The 23,179-nt window shown below is 47.2% G+C and overlaps 1 protein-coding gene across 3 annotated transcripts in view; it reads left to right on the top strand.

Moving 5' to 3' along the window:
* Positions 1–23,179, top strand: part of Heg1 (heart development protein with EGF like domains 1) — an 83,646-nt gene that overhangs the window by 26,355 nt on the left and 34,112 nt on the right. For all 3 annotated transcript variants that reach the window (XM_087901239.1, XM_087901249.1, XM_087901252.1), the window contains 6 exons: positions 6,307–6,645; positions 7,498–7,833; positions 13,505–13,729; positions 14,370–15,704; positions 18,730–18,849; positions 19,866–19,985. In XM_087901239.1, the coding sequence (XP_087757365.1) occupies positions 6,307–6,645; positions 7,498–7,833; positions 13,505–13,729; positions 14,370–15,704; positions 18,730–18,849; positions 19,866–19,985 (2,475 nt within the window). The remainder of the gene's footprint in view (positions 1–6,306; positions 6,646–7,497; positions 7,834–13,504; positions 13,730–14,369; positions 15,705–18,729; positions 18,850–19,865; positions 19,986–23,179) is intronic.

The following is a 23,179-nucleotide window of genomic DNA, read 5'->3' as shown; positions in this document are numbered from 1 at the left end:
AGTTGGGGTTTATGTCATTAAAGCAACAACTGAGCCCAGAGGCTTTCTCTGGACAACCCTTTTAAAGGGGCAGTCTTCTTGCCTAGGCTTGGTGTGCAGTTCTCTGCTTTTCGGTGTGGACAGAATTCATGGTTTGTGTTTGCAGGAGATTTCTTTTTAAGATTATTCGTAAGTGGTCTGGAGAGAGGGCTCAGTGGTTTAGAGTCCTTCCCGCTCTTCCAGAGAACTCAAGTTTGCTTCCTAGCACCCTCATCAGGTGGCCCTGAAGTAACAACTGTCAGTAACTCGAGGTCCCAGGGCTCAGATGTCCTCTTCTGGGCATCCACGGGTACAGTCACACAAATGTATGCATCTTCATGAACAACAACAACAACAAAGATTATTCATGGGCTGGAGAGATGGCTCAGCAGTTAAGAGCACTGGCTGCTCTTCCAGAGGTCCTGAGTTCAATTCCTAGCAACCATATGGTGGCTCACAACCATCCATAATGCAATCTGGTGCCCTCTTGTGGCCCGAAGGCCTGCAGTCAGAACACTGTATTCATAATAAACAAACAAACAAACAAACAAACAAATAAATAAATAAATCTTTTTTTAAAAAAAAGATTATCCATAAGCTGCATTAGACAGAAGCTGTGAAGCCCGAGTTCTGTGGCTTGGGATTCACAATCAGCTTTGCTAAAAGGAAAAGAAGCACTTCTGAGAGTCTCCTCTGTGAGTCTGGTCAGGGTCATTTAACATTAACAATATACCTTAAACCTAGGTTTGTGGTATATTTGAAATGAGTCCACCTTTTTAACTTTACTGGATTTGACTATCTCTTCATCCGTATGTTTAATGCCAAAAGGCAACTGATCCTCATATGTATATATGATCCTCATATACATATATATGATCTTACTCTGTACTCCCAACTGTCCTAGAAGTATGGACCAGGACCTAGAAGTATGTAGACCAGGCTGGCCTCAAACTCACAGAGACCCGCCTCCCTCTGCCTCCCAAGTGCTGGGTTAAAGGCCTGCGCCACCATGTGTGCCTACTTCTGACCCTCATTCTTTGAGTAGCTGTCCTTCTAGGACAGTGGTTCTCAACCTTCCAAATGCTGAAGCCCTTTCATTGAGTTTCTCATATTGTGGTGGTCCCCAACCGAAAAATTTTCTGCCATTATAAATTATCACATAAAGAGCTGCATTTTCTGATGGTCTTAGGTGGCCCCTGTGAAAGGGTTGTTCAACCTCCCAAAGGGGTCACAACCCACATGTTGAGAATTATTGTTCTAGAACCTTCCATTTCTGATTTTTTGGAGTCTCACTGTCTTTCATCGTCCTTGAGTCTTACTGAAGTCTTTCTCTTCCTTGGTGACCTGGGTATCTGGCCACCCTCTAAAGTGGCCACTAGAGAGGACTTGGCACAGAGGACATACCCTGCTGCCTGAGGCCAAAGAGGAAATAAACTCCTTCTCTATTTGGTTCTCTCTCTGTCTCTCTGTCTCTGTCTCTGTCTCTGTCTCTCTCTCTCTCTCTGTAAAGTTAGCCTGGCACCTCCGGGCTTGCCGAGCAAGCTCTGTATACCTCTCCTTCTACTGAATGGAAATCTTGAGGTTCTACTGTCCGTTTCTGAGTCCATGATACAGGAGCTACAGGCATACAGGCAAGAAGGTCACGGGGGAGCCAGCAGGACCTGCCACGGCAGACTTGGAGTCAACCTGCCTGGCCAGCTCAATGAACGAAGACAAGCAATGGAGTACTGGGGATGGGTGTGTGTGTGTGGTGGGGGGCTCTGGCCATGTGACCTAGGGAAAAGTCCTATGCTCAGACCAGTCAGGTTAGTGATGCTCCTCACAGGGTGTGCACACAGGTGACAAACTAAGGGTGTGGCAAAGGATTGGATGATCTGAAAGGTGGCAGCATTGGGTGGTCCATTCATAGGCTGTCAGCTGGGCCTCCTTTACTGCCACCTAACTTCACAAACATGTGGTGCTGGTTGGGTTTTGGTCAACTTGACACAAACTAGGGTTATCTGGGAAGAGGCAATTGAGAAAAAGCTTCCATCAGATTGGCCTGTAGACAAATCTGTTGGGCTTTTTTTCCTAATGATTGGTGTAGATGGGACCAGCCCACTGTGGGTGGTGCCTCCTCCTGGGTTCTGTAAGAAAGCAGGCTGAGGTAGCCATGGGAGCAAGCCAGGAAGCAGCACTCCTCCATGGCTCTATTTCAGTTCCAGGCTCAGTGACTTTCACCTAGAACTTTAAAATAAAATAAACTGTTTCTTTCCCAAGTTACTTTTGGTCAGTGTTTTATTATAGCAACAGAGTGCAAACTAGAGCACACTGTTCAATACAGCCTCTCCTGTACCCTGCACAGCCAAGAGTTACTGTGTTTCTGAATAGAAACTATATCTTACAGCAACAAAGCCGACCCTGGAAGATGAGCCAGGGATTACAAGAAAACCCAAAGGCGTTGCTCTCCACCCTCTCCTGCTTCTGTCTCTCTAGACTTTCCATGGTCTCTTTGATGATCGCCCACTGCTGTTTGATCATGGCCTAGGGGTGGGGCTGTCAACAAAGCAACACATGGCAGGGGTGAGGAGGGGAGGAAGCTCTTCGGAAGGCAGAAATGTGTATGTTGAATTGTGTGAGCGCGATCACAATTGAGTGCTAAATTTAGTGTGAGCTTCCTGGAAATGGGGGCACTAGGGGAAGCTGGGTGGAGCATGCAATTGTTGTCAGACAAAGTGAGCATACAGTTTAATCCATAGGCATGAATGTTTCGGGGGCAGTAATTCCAACAGGAATATTTACGTAAGAAATGCTTTCCATTGCTGGTTTGTGAGAACCATGCCCATACTTTTTGAAGGTGACATTTTGTAGAGACTTCAGTAAAAACTGGGGTGTAATAATGGGGCTTGACTTCCGGAAGTCTTTCCTGTGGGCAGTCAAGCTGATGTGGTCCAGGTAAATTGCTTTGTGGTGGTTTCACTTTGTGAAGGAAGAAAATATTAAGAACTTGGAAGATTTTGGATTCAGTTCTGTCTGGTTCTACCATCAGCTGCCTCGGCTGCACTTGTGGGAAGTTCTGGACAGCAGTCAAGGTTGAGCAACGTGATGGTTGCCAGAGGCTCTGGGGTTTTGTCCCGTGAGTGGAGAGGGACACGCTCACACCAGGTGAACAGGCATTCTCTCCACGGCTGGTTACAAAACTAAGAACTTAGCTCAGGCCTTGTTCCAGTTGGTAGTATTCCAGCTTTTACATTTTAATTTAAAATTTTCATGAGATTTGTTTGTTTGTTTGATGTACAGGGGAGTGCTGGGGTGAGAGGACCACCTGGAGGAGTCAGTTCTTCTCTCTCTGCCACATAGGACACAGGGGTTGAGCTCTTGTCAGGATCCATGGCCTTTACTTGCTGAGCCATCACACCAGCTGGCTTTTCCTGCTCCTCTTCCTTTTCTCCTTTTGCCTTTCCTGGTTCAAACTCAGGTTTTCCCTTTTTGAATGGCTGCTTCAGGGTGGCCATCCGAGAGTGACCAGTCATGCCAGCTTGCTGATAAGAAGCGTAATGCGTTTCCTCATAGCTTCTGGAGCCGGTGTCTACATAGGAGCGTGAGCAATGTGTATGAGCCGCTCAGACAAGTGTTCGATGTGCATATCTTAGCGCCATGCCTCAGGACGCGATTGCTCACTTCAGGGTAGCTGTCTTGTTTGGTTTAGTTGGTTTTTTTTTTTTAATTACTTATTTATTTTTTATGTTCATTGGTGGTTTTGCCTGCATGTCTATGGGAGGGTGTCAGAGGCCTGGAACGGGAGTTACAGACAGATGTGAGCTGCCATGTGGATACTGAGAATTGAACCTGGGTCCCCTGGAAGAGCAGGCAGTGCTCTCAACCACTGAGCCATCTCCCCAGGCACTGCTGGGTTGAGTTTTGAGACTGGGTCTCGCTCTGTATTTGAGATGGGCCTGGAACTTGCTCTGTGGACCACACAGGCGTCCAGCGCATGGTCTTCCTGCCTCGGCCTCCCAAGAGCACAGCAGGTGCTGTCATGCGCAACCACAGAAGCTCGTCACAGTGCTGAGATGGGAGGACAGTGTGCTGCACAGCCCTGCGGGGTCGTGGGAAACGGAGCTGTTTTCCTTAGTGACTCAGCAATTGTGATCGTATTTCTGTGGCCATTTATTTGTTCAGACTCCCGACATGGGCAGCCCTAGGCTTTTCAGGCTGAATCCAGGGTAATCATCACAGGGGGTTGCTTTTAAGGTTTTATTTGTAATTGCAAGCGTGGTGGTGTATGGATGCGCATGAGTGAAGGTGCCCTCAGAGGCCAGAAGAGGGCGTTGGACCCTCTGCTGTCAGAGTCATTGGCAGTGTGAGCCACCCAGTGTGAGGGCTGCAAACCTAACTGGGGTCCTCTGAAGGAGCAGTACACACTCTTAATACCAAGTCATCGCTGTCCCCAGCACGGTGGGGTTTTTTTTGATTTTTTTTTGAGACAGGGTTTCTCTGTAGTTTTTTGGTGCCTGTCCTGGAACTAGCTCTTGTAGACCAGGCTGGCCTCGAACTCACAGAGATCCGCCTGCCTCTGCCTCCCGAGTGCTGGGATTAAAGGCATGCACCACCACCGCCCGGCTCCCAGCACGGTGTTTTGATGGGAATAGTGAACAAATGACATGGTCTAGTTGATTAGAAATAAAAATGCTTTGAAAGCAATTTGGAGACCGTTTATGGGACATATCCTTATCGAGATCACTCCTTTCTTATATAAAAGTGGCTTTTGTTTGTGACCCAGCAGGGCTAGAAGCCTTTGCACGCACATCTTTCTAGTCCCTTGTCTCGTGGAGCCTGCGCCCGCATCTGTTTTCATGGAGATCCAGTAAGCAGAGCAGCAGGCTGTACTCCCGGTGTCTATGGCTTTGCACGAGAATGAAAGGAACGCTTTCTTTCCTATACTTTCTCTCTAGGTCTAAAATCTGTTTGGGCTTTGGTCACAACTGTGCATAAGAATGGTCTTCAAAGGACGATTTATAATGGCAGCTTCCTCTTTTCCCTTTTCGGAGCTGTGACTGACAGCTGGAAGCCTTTCACCGTATAGGTCTAGACAGCTCTCTATTGCTGTTGACTTCAGGTGGAGAAGAGAGCAAGGAGCCTGCTTCCCTTGCTTCCCTTGCCTCCATTGCTTTGCTCCCCAAACTTTCCTGCTCCTTATTCTTGCCCTGTTTAATAAGGATAGCTGTGGTGCCGGGGTTTGAACTCGGGGCCTCACACGTGCTAAGTGAGCTCTCTGCCACTGAGTCGCATGCTCAGCCTTGGTGTTGGGGCTTTAAGGTACCTCTTCAGAGGTGAGTTCTTTAGTTCCTCTGGCAAGTTTCCCAGTGGCAGGAAGCTCTCAGCCAGACATCTACGAGGAGCAGACCATGCATTCTGACCAATGAATTCTTGAGGCTCTTGACAGCTCTCCGAGGACAGCCATCTGTTTCACTGATCAGAAAAAGCTGTTCCCAGCCTAGCGTCTTTGGTCTCCTAAAGTGCCCTATGGTTTGGAGACATCTCCAAAGCTTAGTGAGATGAACTAACTACAATAATGAAGTCTGCTTCTAGGTGAAATTACATCAAATCCCTGGGGAAATAATACATTCTCCTGCTGGTTGGTAGTTCTGTTAATGAATGTAGTTTGAAGGGTGTTTCAAAGCCAAAGCTTTATGGTGGCCACGATTTGGGGAATAATAAAGAGCCTTAGGTGACCATGTTGGGAATTACTGTCGCAGGCCAGCAATCTCTTGACTGTGTTCTCCAGAGCCCCGGTGCTGACCGAGCAGCTGCACACCCTGTATTGGCTCAAACTTGGTTCATGGTATGGATGGGATTTTAATCTCTGAATACATTTGAACAAAAGGGTTACAGTGCTTAAACAAACAAACAAACAAACCAGCAGCAACAGCTTTATCAGTGGCCCATGGTGTGGAATTCTTACGCTGTGGAATGCAGCCCCTCTATAGAAAATAAAATTATTGCTTCGTCTGGGTTTCTCCTGTCTTCCTTTTCACTTGCCTAGAAAACTTAATTTCTCTGTGTGGGTGATCTGACTCCATCTCTCGCCAGCTCAGTGGGATTTAGAACTGGTGAGGTGAAAAAGAGGGAGGGTCTCTACTTGCACTTGTGTCGATCAACATGATGCAGGTGTATGCTCTCTAGTACATCCACGGTGTACAGATTCACGCATCAAATACAATAAGCATTATTTGTACCTAGACAGAATCCCAATTTTTTTTTTTTAGTCATTCAAGTAGTTTTGAAGCATGTCTTCTCCTGTTTTAGCTTCTGGAAGTATAAAGAATTTTAATGACTCCGCTAATCTCCAAAGCCTGTCAGTCACTCAGACAAAGAGTACACATGCCACCAACACATTCACTGATGGTGTCACCAGAATGCTCCGGTCTTTGACTGTCAGCGTGGAACCCGTAAATGAGACAGAGAGCTTGCCTGCGCACTCCAGAATTGTTGTAACGTCAGCCTCAGTCCCTTCTCCGCCCTCTGTGGTTGACTCCAGGACATACAGCAGACTCCCTGAGAATGCGGGAGACAGAGAAGGCATTGAGCCATCTACAGAAAACGGAGGTGGAATTCCATCCATACACTGGCAAAGTGATTCCCCCAGTAAGTAGCTCACCTTTATTTGGCCTGTGGACATTTTCTATATTTGGGTGCTCTTCGGGTGGGGGGGGGGTGTCTCTTCAAAACCATTGTGCAGTCTCTGAACAACCGTGTGTCCTTGATGACGTCAGATCCTTTCCTGCTAGATCACAGGATTGCATTTTTACTTTTGGGTGTAGACAATGCCGTCCCTAAGATGAGACCACTAAGACCTGGAAGGCTTAAATAAAGTAAACACAGCTTACTCAGCAGAGTGGAGACCTCAGCCTTGGGGCTGTCATGGTTCGGTCCCTCTTCATACTGTAGCGCCATCTTCAGATCCTGGGCCTGCCCTTTACAGCTGGCGTCAGTGATTTTGTGTATAGATCATCTCTATAAATAAGTTGTCAGGCGTAAATATACTTCCCAAATTCATAGTTTGGCTTACTCCTTATAGTTTATTTTACTGTACATCAGAAGTAGAAGAATGTTTATCAGTATTCCAGCTGGGTTTTTTTTTTTTAGAAAAACACTCTATGTATAATATGTGTGCACACTGAACTTGTTGTATGTAACAACTCCTTCACTGGGCTACTTTTCAAGGGACAGAGATAAACATTCAAGCCTGTAGATTAGTTTGTACACGCTACTCTCAAGTCTCCTGTCCAGAACTTTTATTTTTAATATTACTATATTGCTGCCATCCGATGATTTTAGGAAGGTTTAGAACATGGTGATACTTGTAGGGTGACCCATATAAACACCTTCCAAGATTCTTTGGCAGAGAGAAGCTTGCCTTAGCGGGGATGCCATCTTAGTTGTTAAGCATCTTTTCCGGGTCCACTAATGGCCTCCCTCTACCCCAATGTCTTACAGCCTTTGGAGGACATCAGCTCGCCAGCGGCCCCGCAGCAGGAAATGGCAGTGCCACGCCTCTGACTGAGGTAGCTTTTAGGCCAGTCCCCTCCATGGGTGGCGGAGCGAGCACAGGACAGTGGTTCCCCGCCAAGGACAAAACAGCTACACACACAGCAGGGAGCCCTGCTTCGCAGCCAGACACGAGGAGCCCTTGGGTTTGGACTCCGTTCTCACACACTGCACAGCAACCCCGAGGTGGTGGCTCGAGGCTGGGTGGGAAGACTTTCTCAGATTCTTCATCTTCAGCTTCCTCGGAAAGTCTGGATTCCTCAGCCACACATGGAGGACATTCAAGTGAGTTCTTGTTGCGTGGAAGTATGCCGCAGGGACTTAGGATATGTCTGGTCCTTTGATCTTCTAAAGCCTGCGCTAGGAAAGTAATTTTACTGATCTCAGGCCATTCTCTTAGCTGGTTAACACAAATATACATGTCACATCGTTTTTATACATATTAACCCTTTTTCTAGCGTGTATATGTATGCATATATATGTGTTCAGGTACACATGTGCAAATGGAGGCCAGCGGTCAACCTCCGGTGTGTACCTCAAAAGCTAGCGAGTCTCTCACTTGGGCTACGGGCTCACTGATTAAATAAGGCTGCTATGCTCAGCTTTTGAAGGTGCTAAGGATTTGAGTTCAGGTCCTCATGCTTACACAGCAAACGCTTTCCTGACTGTGCCGTCTCTCCAGCCCCACATCTAAGGAGCTTTTGATGCCTCTTCTTCTCATACAGAACTTGGGGCTTCTGTGTCCACGCCCTCCCATGGTATATAGCCTGCCCCAAACCCCAGTACCTCCTAATCACAGAACGTATGAACATTTCCTGTGAAAGCAATCATCTCATATATGGCCTTTTGTGTTTTTAATTTTACATGGCCTCAAGATTCAGCAAGCATGTATCTGTCCTTCCAACTAATATTTCATCAGGGATGCACTGTTATTACTAGTGCCCCTATGATTGTTCGGAGACACATTTTATGCAGAGACATGCTGTCTTAGAATGACCAAGCTATATATTTGTTACTTTTCGAGACAGTGTTCTCTGTATAGCAGCTCTGGCTGTCCTGGAACTCATTCTGTAGAGCAGGCTGCAATCGAACTCACAGAGATCCACCTGTCTCTGCTTCCTGAGTGCTGGGATGAAAGGCTTGTGCCACTATCACTGCCTGGCTAGAAGTATCCTTTTAAAGCTTTTGAGACACTGCCAAACGATTTTCCAAAGAGTGTGTGTGTGTGTGTGTGTGTGTGTGTGTGTGTACACATATGGAAAGAGTGGTATAAATTTATATTTCCCAGTTCACTATCCTAATGATAATGAACATGTATACATATAGTCATTGCCCACATGTATCTTCTTTGAAGATGTCTATTTGAATGTTTTGACTATTTTAAAATTAAGCTATCATTTTTCTCATTGAATATAAAGGCATTTTGCATATCCTGGACTGTAGTCCCTTTTGATTTGTATAATTCATGGGTACTTTCTCCCATTCTGTGATTGTCATTTTTACTTTTTGTTGTTGTTGCTTTGTTTTGTTTTTGTTTTTCGAGACAAGGTTTCTCTGTAGCTTTGGAGTCTGTCCTGTAACTAGCTCTGTGGGCCAGCCAGGCTGGCCTTGAACTCACAGAGATCCACCTGCCTCTGCCTCCCTGGAATTAGAGGCATGCACCATCACTGCCCAGCCATTTTTACTTTTTAAAAAAATTTATTTGCTTTTATTTAATGTGCATAAATGTATCACCTGAGTATATGTCTATGTTAAGGTGTCATATTCTCTGAAACTAGACAGTTGTGAACTGCCATGTGGGTGATTGGGATTGAACCGAGGTCCTCTAGAAGAGCGGCCGGTGTTCTTAACCACTGAGCTATCTCTCCAGCCCATTATTTTTACTTTTTTAATGATATAATTGGAGTATGAAAGTTTTTAATTTTGGTGAAGTCTAATATGAACATTTATTTAAATTTAAATATTTAAAATTTAAATTTAATATAAATACTAAATCTCTTAATATTTCTATTTTATGTATTTATTTTTGTTGTTTTATTCCTTTTAAATAATGTTTTTGAGTAATTTTTGAAAATGATTCCCCAGTGGTTTTGTTGTTATAAAGTAGGTGTTCGTGAAAGCAAACAAGGTTATCATTACATTTCTCACAGATTTAAATTCTTTCCTCCCCACACTGCTAATAACTCCCCATTTCCTCCATATGAGACTCCTCACTGATGAAGGAAGTCACAGCTTATTGCTATGCCTGTAACATGCAAAAGTGTCTGACCATGAAAGAATCAACACATGTATGAGCCTGGTGTGGTAGCGCATACCTTTTAAATCCAGCACTCAGGAGGCAGAGGCAGGTAGTGAATCTCAGAGTTCACGGTCAGCCTAGCTTACATAGCCATAGGACAGCCAGGACTACATGGGTGAGACCCTGTCTTCAAACGTAGGGAGAAGATGTTTAAGCCCTTCTCTCTCTTGCCTGGGAAATATCATTTTCCACTCTCACCACTACAGGGCCCAGGACTTTTACCTTCTCAAAGCAAGACCATGGAACCCTGAGTTGTGAGACTTGAATTCTGAGTCTTGTGCGCAGTAGGCAACACACATGCTGACCGCGTGCTGTACCCTAGCATGGTCTTTGGTTCCTTCTGGAGCTTTTCTCTTTTACATCTCTCAGGACACTTCCCTCTGTGGGTGATGCTGTGTTGGTTCATATGGAAAATATGATTTCATTTGATCAGACTTTTGGGTGATAAAAATCTACATGGGGCTGCCGGGGGGAGGGTGGCTTAGCCATTAAGAGCACTTGCTGCTTTTGCAGAGGACCTCAATTTGGTTCCTAGCACCCACATTAGGAGGCTCCCAACCTCATCTAATCCTAACTCCAGAATGTCTATCTGATGCCCTCTTCTGGCCCCCATGGGTATCTGCACCCATAGGCACATACACACAGATGCATATGCATACACATACTTTAAAATTTAAAAAAATATTAAAGCTAGATAAGGAGTAGCCTCATTCCTGAAATGACCTCAGTATGGACTAGTGTAATTCTTTCTCCCTTTGCCTCTGAATCAGCCCAAAGCTGCCTTGGCTAATTCTCCGTTCACCCCTTTCTGAATTCAGATGCAGCTGTTTTGGGCTGTGATCGGTCACTCTGTTGAGCCTGTAACCCTGATGTGATTGTTTGCTTGCCTCAGTTTCACTTGTGGAGTAAATACGACCTCCCCGCCAATATATTCTTCTCTTTGCCCACAAAATTGTTCCAGAACTTGCTCTTGCATCTGTGCCTGATGACTCCAGCACCCTTAGGAGAGCCTAAGTCACCCTTGTGGTTCCTGAGTTACCCTTGCTCCGGGTCACTGATGTCCTATCCACATGCTCATTCCCAGTTAAAGGTTCTTCCCTGAGCCAGGATAGGAAGAACGGGGAAGCAAGAGCTCTTCACATCCGGTCTCCAGCAGCTTTTGTTTCCCTCAGTGTTTGACAGCATCAAGCAGAGACAGCTAAGACCCTGTAATGCGGCAGTTCTGGTGCAGGCCCCAGGCATCAGTGATGGCCAGTGTAACAGCTCTGAGACTCTTGGCCTTGAAGGCTTTACTCTTTTTCTGGAAATCTGGTGTCCAGGGCCTTCGGGGCCTCTCCATTGGCTCCTTCCAACCTTTTTATTGGTTCCTCGTTCTCTTCTGTGGTCTCTGTTTCTTCTTCTTGCTCTGACCACTGTACTCCAGGTGCCTGCCTAGATCATATCTGGAGAGCCTGGGTTCACTCAGGGGCACCTCGTAGGAGCAGGATGCCAGGTGCTGCCAGCATTACTCGGGCACAGGAATCTGTACCCACTGACTGGCAGAGGATCCCGGCAGACAGGTGGGATCAGCAGGCCGTCTGCTGCTGTGCATGGCTCTCACCAGGAGCCCCAAGGCTTCCCACTTTTCCAAACTATGACAGCAGTTGCAAAGGGGCGCTGAGTTTGTGCACCAGGAAGCCTGGTCTGGGACTTGAGAATCTGAATGGAGCCACAAGCTGTACAAATCCTTTCCAAGGCCAATGGGGCCTCTGCAGTGGTTGTCCAGCAGTAGTGAGTGTACGCAGAGAAGTGCCCACTGTCAATGCCGGGTGGTGTGTGGCTAACATACGACGCCTCTCTGAGGTCTTCAACTGTTCAGACACAGCCTGACCACCGGCACTGTCTTCACCCCGGCTACACTCCGTTCTCTGTGGCCTTTGTTATTTCTTTCTTACTTCTGAAAGTAGAGAGAAAAGACCACTCCAGAGAAGCCTTTCAGAGGTCACTGAGAAAGTCTAAGCATTCTGCTTATGAGGCCTGAGAAGAGACATGTGAAGCCCTCACAGCCTCGCTCTCGGCACCAATCGCTGACTGGTGTTCTGGAACAATCGCAGCCTTTCCCCTCAGCGCCAGACCGGGCACTCCCCCTAGGAAGTACTCCCCTTTTAGCCGAGATAGAAATGGTCTGTACAGGTTTGGGATTACAGAAAGTCAGACTCAGACTGTCTCAAACAGCCCTGCCTGGGATCGTGGCCCCGGGAGCCAGTGCAGTCAGCTGTGATCTTTGTATCGTTGTCGTGTGATTGACGCTGTCACAGAGTAGTTTGTCTGGCTGTTAGCATTATAGTTCTTTTGCTCAAGGCAAGAGAGAGTTTGGGGCAGAGAGTCCTTGGGCATCAAGAATTCAGGAATTGACTCTAATGTGTCAGCTTCCCTGATCCCCAGCGTTTTTGCTGATTTACAGAAAAACAAAGGAGTACTTACACTATAACCCAAACTTATCTTTAACCCTTACGATGGTTTTAAGAATTGTTAATGGGGCTGCGGAGATGGCACTCAGCAGTTGAGTGCATAGCCACTCTTGCCGAGGACCTGAGTTCTACCCGTATCACCCCAAATGGCTCACAACCACCTGTAAGTCTGGTTCCATGGGATCTGCCGCCCTCTTCTGACCCCTTTGGGTACTGCACTCATGTTTACAAACCCCACACTCAGGTTTGCATAATTTAAAAAATAAAAAAGGATCTGGAGAGATGACTCAATGGCTAAGAGTATTTGCTATACTTCCAGAGGGTCTGGGTTCCTTTCCAGAACCCATGCGGCGGTTCACAGCTGTCTGTAACTCCAGTTCCAGGGATTCCAGTGTGCTCTTCTAGCCTCTGCGGGCAGCAGACACACAAGGCACACATTTATACGTGTAGGCAAAACACTTATACACACCAAAAAATTAACTATTAAAATTAAAATGTAGATAAATACGGCTTTTTAAAGATTTATTTTATGTGTATGTGTGCATAGGTACATGAGTTTGGACTTTATGTTCATCATTTCTGAAAAGGATTTACTTGATAATCTAATCATATAAGCCAGTTCTGCTGTGGTATGTGCACTCCCACATAAACATATAAAATATAATAATATAAAATAAAGAGCACCAACTAAGTCCACCCTTAACCTCCATGCTATTTGAGGGGGTGTTGTTTGTTTGTTCGTTTTTTCAAGATAGGGTTTCTCTGTGTAGCTTTGGCTGTTCTAGAACTCATTCTGTTGACCAGGCTGGCCTCAAACTCAGAGATCTGCCTGCCTCTGCACCCTGAGTGCAAGAGGTGCCACCACTGCCCAGTATCCATGCTAATTTTTGACCCATGGTGACTGACATGCCACAGGCCGGGCCCTGAAGTTGCCACCAACTTTCACTGGTAGAACTCTATGATTGTTATCATGTATTGCCAAGCAGTATTCTTATTACTGTATTAGTATTAGTATTAGTATTGCCAAATCTAGTATTCTGGATCCTTTGGCTGAAGGAACAGTCCTTATGGTGAATTCAGTAAGAGAGATGTCAGCCCTCTCTCTGGTCGCAGGTAAAGAATCTCATGGAAGCCTCTGGGTTCCAGTGACCCAGAATGTGAGGCTGAAAGTCCTACCCCGCACTTACCTGCCCTCTTTCTCCTGCAGTTCTGGAAGACAATGTGCTGCTGAGCGACAGCTCGGACCCGGCAGGGAGCACTTCAGGGGTGCGGTCCCCACACACTCACACGTCTACGATGCTCACCCGGAGCGGGGAGCGCACGCTGCGATCCCTTGGACTCTCTCGCGCCTCTACGCACCCCGTGCACCCCACTCTGCGTGGGAACGTGACGGAGCACGCGGGCCTGCTGTCCCGGGCACCTACCCTTGGAGGTAGGTGTGGTTTCCCACAGCCGCATTGCTTGACTGTAGATTGACTCACAGTCCTGGGATGGTTACGTTGGCTGGCAACCCAAAAGGTAGCTTACTGCTCATTAGGAAAAGAACCTTCTGGGTTCCCCCACCGCCGGAAGCACTCCCACCCCCATTGCCCCGGTCTTGCTTGAGGTATTTGGGATGACATTCGCCTGAGAGGTTAACTGTGGCGAAGGCCTTCTCCCAGGAAGAAATACCTCATTACACAGAGTGGAAAGTTGGGAGCGGTTTCCTTTTTCCATTTGATAATGGTAATTACTGCTTGGGATCTTGGGAGCTTTTCCACGGCAATTTGCTTTATTAAAAAAGAGCACAAGGAAGGGCTTTGGAAACACTGCCTGTTTTTAGGCTCCCCGCTTCTCCATTATTCCCACGTAGTCACTGCAGGCTGAGCCTCTTGGGTGGAATCTACTCCTGACTGTTAGCCTTCCAGTATCGTCATGACTGAGAGTGCTTCCCATGAGAAGTCACCTAACAGAGACAGTATTAAGTCTTAATACTTACTTAAGTTCATGGATGAGACACAAAGAATATTTTCCAGCGCCTGTCTCAAAGAGTTCTTGCTTGCTTGTACCAACATTCTCTTTTCTCTTTGTAGTCACGGTGCTGAACTACGGTCCAGAGCGTGGCTCAGACGCTGAACAGCGGCCTTCCAGTGACCACACAGACCACGCCTATGCGTCGTCTGCTTTCACCAAAGGAGAGCGGTCGTTACTGTCCATTACAGAGAACTCTTCCTCCTCAGACACCAGCGAGAGCGCAACCTCTTCTGCTAAGATCGCAGACTCTCCAGACGTGGACTTTTCTTCTTCTCAGGGGCAGACTAAAAGAAGTAATGCGTCCTCCAACGATGGTGAACCCGCTCAGTCTTCCACCAAGTCGCTGCTTCTGCATTCATCCAACCTTCCGCCCTCCGCATCCACCGTGAATATGCCAAACACCCAGGTTCTTGATGCCAGCACTAAATCTGCTGAGGACCCATCCGAGTCAGAGGCCCCTTGGCCCCTTCCCTCGGTGTCGCCACCCCACCGGTTTTCAGCCACCGTGCCATCAACGGGGTCTCCCACACAGCAGCTAAAGTCTACCTCCTACACAGCCACGTCCTCGCCATCCTCACCATCACCCTTGCCTGTCTCCTTCACGGTGTCAACCCTCGCCCCGCACTCTGTCTCACAAGCAACCTTCCCACGCTCATCTTCGACCCTAGTCCCCCACAGGGTGAGGGAGCCACGTGTAACGTCGGTCCAAATGTCGACAGTGGAATCAGCCATAGCCGTGTTCCCCGGTAACCAGACAGCAGACCCCCAAAACCAGAGCGCCCTGCAGCCAGAGAAAGCCATCACAGAAGAAAAGTCACCACGCCTGGTGTCTCTGCCCACAGATCCTACCAAAGCAGTAACGATGAGTCTTCCTCCAGGGACCCCTTGGTCCCCAGCCTTAATGGGGTCCTCCACAGAGCCAGCCCTTCCAGCCACAAGCACCAGCTTAGCCCCGATGTCTCCAGCTTTGATGTCTTCCACTTCCCAGACTACCCACTCTCCTGCCACCAGTCCCAGCACCCTGCCAAGCACAGAAGCTTTGACTCCAGGTGCCATAGTTGTGCACACTACCCCGGAGGAACAGCAGCTGCCGACCAATCCTGAAAGTCCAGTGCCGCAGACCTCCACGGAAGGGGCCCTCACCACAGAAGGGAACCGGGTGCAAATGGGTCCTACCACCTATCCTGTCCCTCTGACCACTACACCCACATCAGCAGACGCTACCACAAAGCTTGACCAGGAAGAGGAGGCCAGCCCGGTTTCACCTTCTCTCAGACCATCTTCCCCTCAAACTACAAGTGTTTCTACGGCTGAAATGTTGACGTCCAAATATACCACCCTCACTGCTCAGAGCACTCCAGAGTCACCAACAGCATCATCACCTCCAGCCCCAGGTAAATGCTTCTTCTTGTAAACACACACAATGACCGCTAGGCCCTGTCCGGCACTGAAGCTGCCAAGGCCTTGGAGTCTGTGTGAATGTGTCAGCATGGGCTAGTATTTGGTACAGCATCTGTTTGATGACCTAGAATGACTCCCATGGAGTGCAGTGTGGGCAGTGCAGGCCTAATGTTCTTCTGAGATCTCCCCCAAGTTACATGACTCTGTCTGAAGAGAGAGGAGAGGGGGCACTTTGGCCCCATGTGACGTGCATAGAGGATATAACTGAAGCCTTCAGACCCTGCTATGGTCCAGGCTTTTCAAGCATGTCTTTAACTCATCTAAGGTCAGAGGCAGGCCTCGATGTGGGTTTGGACAGTGGAGAAACTGAAAAGGCGACATTAGTAGGGCTAGGATGCGGGGTGGGGGTAGAGCGCTTGCCTAGCGTGTGCACAGTTTCCAGCAAGTTCTCCAGCAGCACCAAAGAGAAAAGCTTTGAGTGGTCTGATGGCGGTAGGGGTGGGTTGACTGTCTGCTCCCTAGAGAGAGCCGAGAGCTGCCAAGTCAGTCAGTGCAGGGCCTTTCAGGGTCAAAGGCTGCTCTCCAGCCAGGGAGACCCAGAGTTCTTTGTCTCCCCGATGGTAGTTGGTAACCAGAGGACTTCTAAACAAAAGGATGTTCAGCAAACCTCTTCCCAGTGGCCTCTTGACTCGCGTTTATTTTCCTTGTACATAAGGTTATCTGTCCAGCTGGGCTGAAGGTACCAGTGTAAGGAAAAGAAAGCCAGCCCAGGGCGAAGAACGGTAGAAGCAGGGACGGCAGGATGTGGTGCTCACAATGCACTTGTAGTTGATCCAGACTCAGGAAGGGCGAACTGCTGTTGAGGATGGCAAGACAGACGCCATCTTAAGTGAGAGGGAAAGAAGGGGACACAGTTTGATGACTATGGCAGAGAGCTCTGTTAGTGGTATAATAACAATTAGTCAGTGAAGATGAACCTGGGGGCGCAGGGTCATAAGCCACCCCCCCTGCTAGTCTACAGTGCCCCCTTCTCAGCAATCTGAGTATGTCTAAGAAGTAAAAGATGGTTGTTTCTACAGAAAAAGGCATCTTCATTTCTACTGACCAATATAGTCAATACCAGTCACCAGACTCAGTTCCTGTGGATAGGGGCTTGCAGCATATACACCGGGAACTATAGACTTATGTAATGAGCTCCATGTTTAATTACATAGGTGTTCTGCTCGTATAGGTGATGCTAGGTAACACTTAAAGTGTGGGGCTGGACAGATGACTCAGCGTCTGTTTAGAGGGCACAGTGTTCTTGTAGTGGCCCTCAGTTTGGTCCCCAACACCCACATGGAGCACCTCACAGCTGCTTGTAATTTCAGTCCTAGGGGGATGAATGCCTTCTCCTGGCCTCCATAAGCAGTGTACCCAGGTGCTCATACCCATCTCCCTCCACACACACATGAGCAGTGCACCTGCGTGCTCATACCATGTTCCTCCACACACACATGAGCAGTGCACCCGCGTGCTCATACCATGTCCCTCCACATACACATAATCTCAGAATAAGATAATAATAAAGTTTCAACTTTAATAAGTAAGTTTCCACAGTAGCCATGAAGGGTAAGCCTGTCGTGTCTAGAGTGGCCCATCTGTTTCAGGTTACTCTTCTGAAGGCCCCAACGTCTGTCTTATTTCCCTATTCCCCAGTGATTTCCTTCCTGCAAAGGATGACCCTGGTTTGTTGGCTTCGGGCTTTCCTAAAAGTGTTTCAAACCCCCAGTGAAACAGCATTTCACAACCGGAGCATGGACCTTCTAATTATAGAGTCAAACAGAGTGTGGGCAGGGATAAGGAGTAAGAGGCCAAGGCGACTTTAGAGTTTACCCAGAAAGCCCCTCGTGGCTCCAGGTAGGGCCCGTTTTGTACATGGAGAGAAAAAGCTGAGCATGAGATGCCTGAAATCCTGGCAGCTGGGAGGCGGAGACAGGAGACTCAGAAGTTCCCTGTCATCCCAGTCCACCTAGGAGTTTGAGACCAGCATTGAACTACATGAGACCACACCTTAAAAAGCAAAGCAAAGAGGCTGGAGAGATGGCTCAGAGATTAAGAGCACAGGCTGCTCTTCCAGAGGTCATGTGTTCAATTCCCAGTAGCCACATTGGTGGCTCACAACCATCCATAATGAGATCCGGCGCCCTCTTCTGGCCTGCAGGTGTACATGCAGACAGAATACTGTCCACATAACAAATAAATAAATAAATAAATAAATAAATAAATAAGAAGGAAAAAGAGAGGGCACTGTGATGCTTAACTGATAATTTTCTCAATGGTGTACCATCTGTGGAAGCCAGGTTAAATTTCGAGACATTTGTAAACTGAACCTTGGTGGTGAATGTATAATCCCAGCACTTGGGAGGTAGAGTTAAGTGGATTGGAGGTGAGGGGTCAAGGCCGGTCTGAACTATATAATTAATTTGAGGCCATCCCACGCTACATGAGACCATCTCAAAATAAAACAGAACAACAAAAAACATAGCAACTTCAAGTATATGTGTTTCAAGATTTTCGGATAAAGGTTTCTATAGTTTTAACAAAGTCCAAGAGAAAAAGGAAGCCATGCATATGTGTGCACTTGTGTGCACACAGAGTGAATCTTGGAGCAGGCAGGATACGTTGCCAGGGATTCTCTCCACCTTGAAATGTGTTTTAAGTTGGCATTCACTAGCCTAGTAGAATTTTCTAAGTACCACAGCAGAAATATAATCATCAGTCCTGCACAGAGAGGCCTGCAAGAAGCATTTAATATGCACGCTTGCATTCGGGATCTAAGTACCTAGCACTTACTGTGAAGGCAAACTAGTGCCAGTGCCCAGTTTCAGCACCTCTGTCTTCACACCTTTTGGGACCCTGTGCTGTCTTAGCGGTGCGATTTCTCAGGACAAACAAACACGGGCGAGAACCAAACCTTAGCCGAGAGAATGAGATGTTTGACATTGCCTGTACTATTCCCGCGGTCTGTTTGCTCAGTCAACAGCTGCACCGTGAACCCGTGTCTTCATGATGGCGAGTGCATCGTGGACCTCACCGTGAGTCGTGGGTATCGATGTGTGTGCCCACCTGCCTGGCAAGGGGACAACTGCAGTGTGGGTAAGCGAGGCGGGACATTTTCTATAATGCTACCTTGGGTGGTCGGGCTATCCAGTAAGATCCTTTTCCCAGGATTGACAGCAAGTACTGTGCTTGCAGAGGGCCAGTCACCCATACCCGGCAGTTCAGAACTGCCTAGAATTTTAGCACCAAAAGAATTGGATACCTGTGGCCTTTGCAGGCACCTGCACTCATGTGTTCACATACATATACGTAATTACAAACAATTCTTTTTAAAAGAGCCTTTTTCTTCTAGAGTGTACGAGGTAAGAATTTTAGTTGAATAGCCTTCTCGCTTGAGTGTTAGCATGCTGGTGTGTTGTATATGATATGAAGGATCACAGCATGATGCAGGCAGACAAACTTTTGACCTGGTTCTATTCCGTACCTTCGCTACACCCCTGCAACACTGAACTATCTCCAGCTCCCTAAAGACACCTACACTCTCCTGCCCTGGGCATTTACTCTGCTGGTTCCTCAGTTTGGAATCTTAGCCTCCCCACAACGATATGCTTGTTGACATCCCTTTAGCCTTATTTATATTTAAATAATATTTAAAAACATTCTTTAATTCTCCCCCTGCATCAAAGTCTACTATTTCTTCTGGGCATGTCTTTGATCCCAGCACCCAGGAGCCAGAGATAGTGGGACCCTGTGAGTTCAAGGCTCCCCTGGTCTACATGGTGAGTTCCAGGCCAGTCAGGGATGAAAGGATGAGGCACTGTCTCAAAACAACAACGACAACAACAACAACAACAACAAATAATAATAATAATAATAATAATAATAAACAACTAGAGCTATGTACAGCTCTGTACATCCAAATCCTGCCTTGTATTCTAGTTAATTCTTCATATGGCTGCCTCTGCCCTGACAGGTAGTCACCCTGAGGACCAGGGTGGTTTCCTGCTCTTCTTTTGTACCATGCTCCACAGAGTGGAGCTCTCAGTACACACGGGCTTATACTTCTCTGTCTGCCACCCCGTCAACATGCTCTTGCTCGTCCTCCTCTGCAGATGTGAACGAATGCCTCTCGAGCCCCTGTCCGCCCCTGGCCATGTGCAACAACACTCAGGGATCCTTCACCTGCAGGTGCCCAGTCGGGTATCAGTTGGAGAAAGGAATATGCAATCTGGGTAAGAGAGTTACGTCTGTCTTAGAACGTATTGACTGTTTTTCTTCCAAATCAAAGCCAGTCTTTCCCCCAAGATATAAAATTCAGGAATATGGAAGGAAGGGAAGCATGGGGCTTATGATTCTAACACTTGGAGCTGCGATGCTTTTCTTAACTATTTGTTGATGTACATCTATTTAAATTCAAGACATATCCATAAAGTATCTTCCTGTTACTAAAAAGTACAAATATCTTAATGCCTACGTCATATTTGTGCATAGTGTTGCTTGCTCAACCCGTTCTACCCTGTAGTTATTCCCACTGTATGGTTGTTTTGTGATTTTAGAGCGAGAAAAGGGTACGATTCTGCTTGCCCTCTGTGTGCACACATTCTTCATGTTTTTAAAAGCGGTCCTCACGTTGCTCGCCACAGACAGGTACATTTTGACACAGCTGCTGGCCACCTTATCGGCCATATTTTGTTCCTCATTTGGCAGCTCCATGAAGCTGGTTAGTTCCAAATTCACTTCTCATCCTTCAGGTTAAAACGCAAATCAACAAATCCAGTGAGAACTAAGACTCTGAGGAGACACTCAGCAGCCAAGTTTGGGTCACCGCTGCTGAGTCCTGGTTCCCAGCCTCCAGTTCTGTCTGTTCTACAAGCGTGGGCTCATTTGAAGAGCATCCCTGCACACAGGGCGTGCCCCTCGTTGGGTTGCTGAATTTAATACCTTGCTTGCTGGAGAGATTAGAATGAGAAATACAGTTTCAGCGCTGTGGAAAGAAACTGGCTGAGAAAATGATTGGCCTTGGAATCAGCTTCAGTTGCCCAGGGTGACACCTCTCACACAAGTGCCCCCCAGCCAGTGTTTTTGAGAGAACCGATGTCTGTGTCTTCTGCGGGTGTTGTCTGTATGAATTCCTATTACGCATAGGCAGAAGGGGCTTCCTAAGGCTGGCACGTCCCTAAAATAAGAATTTTGAAAGATGGTTGAAAAACAAGAACTGAGCGTTATTTTAGAAAGAAAAATCTACAGGTGTAGTCATGAGTCAAAAATTAAGAATTCCTCTCTGTCTAACAGTTGATGTGCATTTGGGTACCCTGATTCATGTCGCCACACCCTCTGGGGAACTAGATAAGAGTGCGCAGTTGAAGGATGAAGAAGGTGGGAATATTTCCATTTTCGTTTGTGTTTTGAAGTCCTCTGGAAAGTACACTTGTCAGGTTTCAAATGCCTGGCTTCAGGCCCTTAGCCAGCACCTGCGAACACAGAGCCGAAACCTCTAGTTCCTCATCTGTGAAATCAGATTGCAGTCTGCTCCACTTCTCGCTCAAGGTTTGGGAATGTCGAATACCATGATCTTTTGGAACACACTCTGAGTGTGGGAAAGGGCTGTCCAGATGGGAGGCAGCATTCACCAGACTGGATGCTATGAAAGCCAACTGCTGTCAATGCAGAGTCGTTGTTACAGGTCCCTGGTTAAGGCAGCAGTTAAGCTGAGGTGAAAATCTGTCTTGGGCCAGCGAGAGGGTTCAACAGGTAACGGCACTGGTTGTCAAGTTTGACCACCTGAATTTGATTCCTGTAACCCACATGATAGAGAGAGCCAGTTCGTGCAAGCTGTTCCCTGGCTTTCACAAGGGTACCTTGGCACATGAACACACACGCACATGCACACATGCCTGCACAAAACACACACAAAGTAAATAAATGTAATAATTTTTTTAAAAATACCCGTGTAGATGATGTAACTGCAGTTACATAAGCTGTCTTGAATACACTAACTCTATTAGAAACACGGACACATCTGTGTCTTTCCACAATGTCAGAATTTATTGAGTAACAATAAATTCACAGGCTACTTCAATTTCATTTGCTATAATTTGCCAAGTTGTTCTGATTTCCCTTGATAGCTGGCCATTGGCAAGCATAGGTTCTTTTATTCCAAATTTAATTACTAATATTAACTCTGAGATCACACTTTATACATCAGTGTGTTGTAGGCATGTGTGCATGTGTGTGTGTGTGTGTGTGTGTGTGTGTGTACAAGCGTGCGCATGGGTGTGTTGGCTACAGAATGACCACACAAAGGTTAAGGTGGCAGAGAGCTGATGCAGATGAGAAGAGACTCCCTTTAGCTGTTACATCAGGAGCCGGGCTGTAGTGCTGCAGAGGCGCACACTGGGCGAGATGAGCTGGAGAGGAGCAGGCCCGTGTAGGCCATAGGCATGATGTCCTATGCAGGACAGGGTCCAGATGGACAAAGGGACAGGGAATAAATACCGTGTCGACAGTGGAGACTTAGCCAAGCTAAAGCCCTGTGTACAGTCAGGCAGTCTTTGTGCATCCTGGGTGTGCAGATAGTTGCTGGGGCATTACCGTAGGCATGGTAGATATCTTCCTCCTTATGGGGATACAGAGGAGGGTGCTGCACCGTTCCTTGGTGTGTTTCCTCAGCTTTAGGGCCTTGCTTTCCAATAAGTTTTAATAAGCTGTATACTTATACAAAGACCCAATCTAGTTTGATATATTCTTGAAAGATATCAGTCTGTGCCCTATGGATGGTTCTGGGCAGGAGGGAGTGTCTTTGTCCACAGCATGAAATAGAGTCAAATGCAGCTTATAAAGTGGAGTCACCCAGGCAAAGCATTGGCTAAAAGCCACTGCTTTTACAATAAGTAGTAACTTGAAGGCAAACACAGCCTCATCTCCACAGAGGTACAATACCTTCAGCAGCCAGGTGATGGTGGTGCACACCTTTAATCCCAGCACTCGGGAGGCAGAGGCAGGCGGATCTCTGTGAGATTGAGGCCCACCTGGTCTGCAGAGCGAGTTCCAGAACAACCAGACCTCCACAGGGTTTCTTGAAACCCTGTCTCAAGAAAACCCTACATAAATAAACACCTTCAGCAAATTCCTTCTAGGAAAGAGGCCAGGGTTCGGGTGAAGGCAGGCAACATTTCTCATGCTGAAAACAGAAGGCGCATTCAGAAAACTTCTGTGTGCCTAACCTTCATCTTGTGCACACTTTTATATGGAGAGTCTGGATTTGAACCTGTGTGAGGAGTGAAGAGGGCTGAGTCAGGTGACAGTCCTGGGAGCTTGTGTGCAGCGCGTCCCACAGGTAGCACAGATGGGAGGAAAGCAGCTCAATTGCGCCAGCAGTGCCATCTTTCCCTTTTCAAGTCATTTGGCTTCATTGTTCGCAAACATC

The sequence above is a fragment of the Myodes glareolus genome, chromosome 2 (genome assembly GCF_982192425.1).
Source record: "Myodes glareolus chromosome 2, mMyoGla1.1, whole genome shotgun sequence".
Classification (NCBI taxonomy): Eukaryota; Metazoa; Chordata; class Mammalia; order Rodentia; family Cricetidae; genus Myodes; species Myodes glareolus.
Note: the sequence above shows the minus strand (reverse complement) of the source record. Positions and strands in the feature narration are given on the sequence as shown.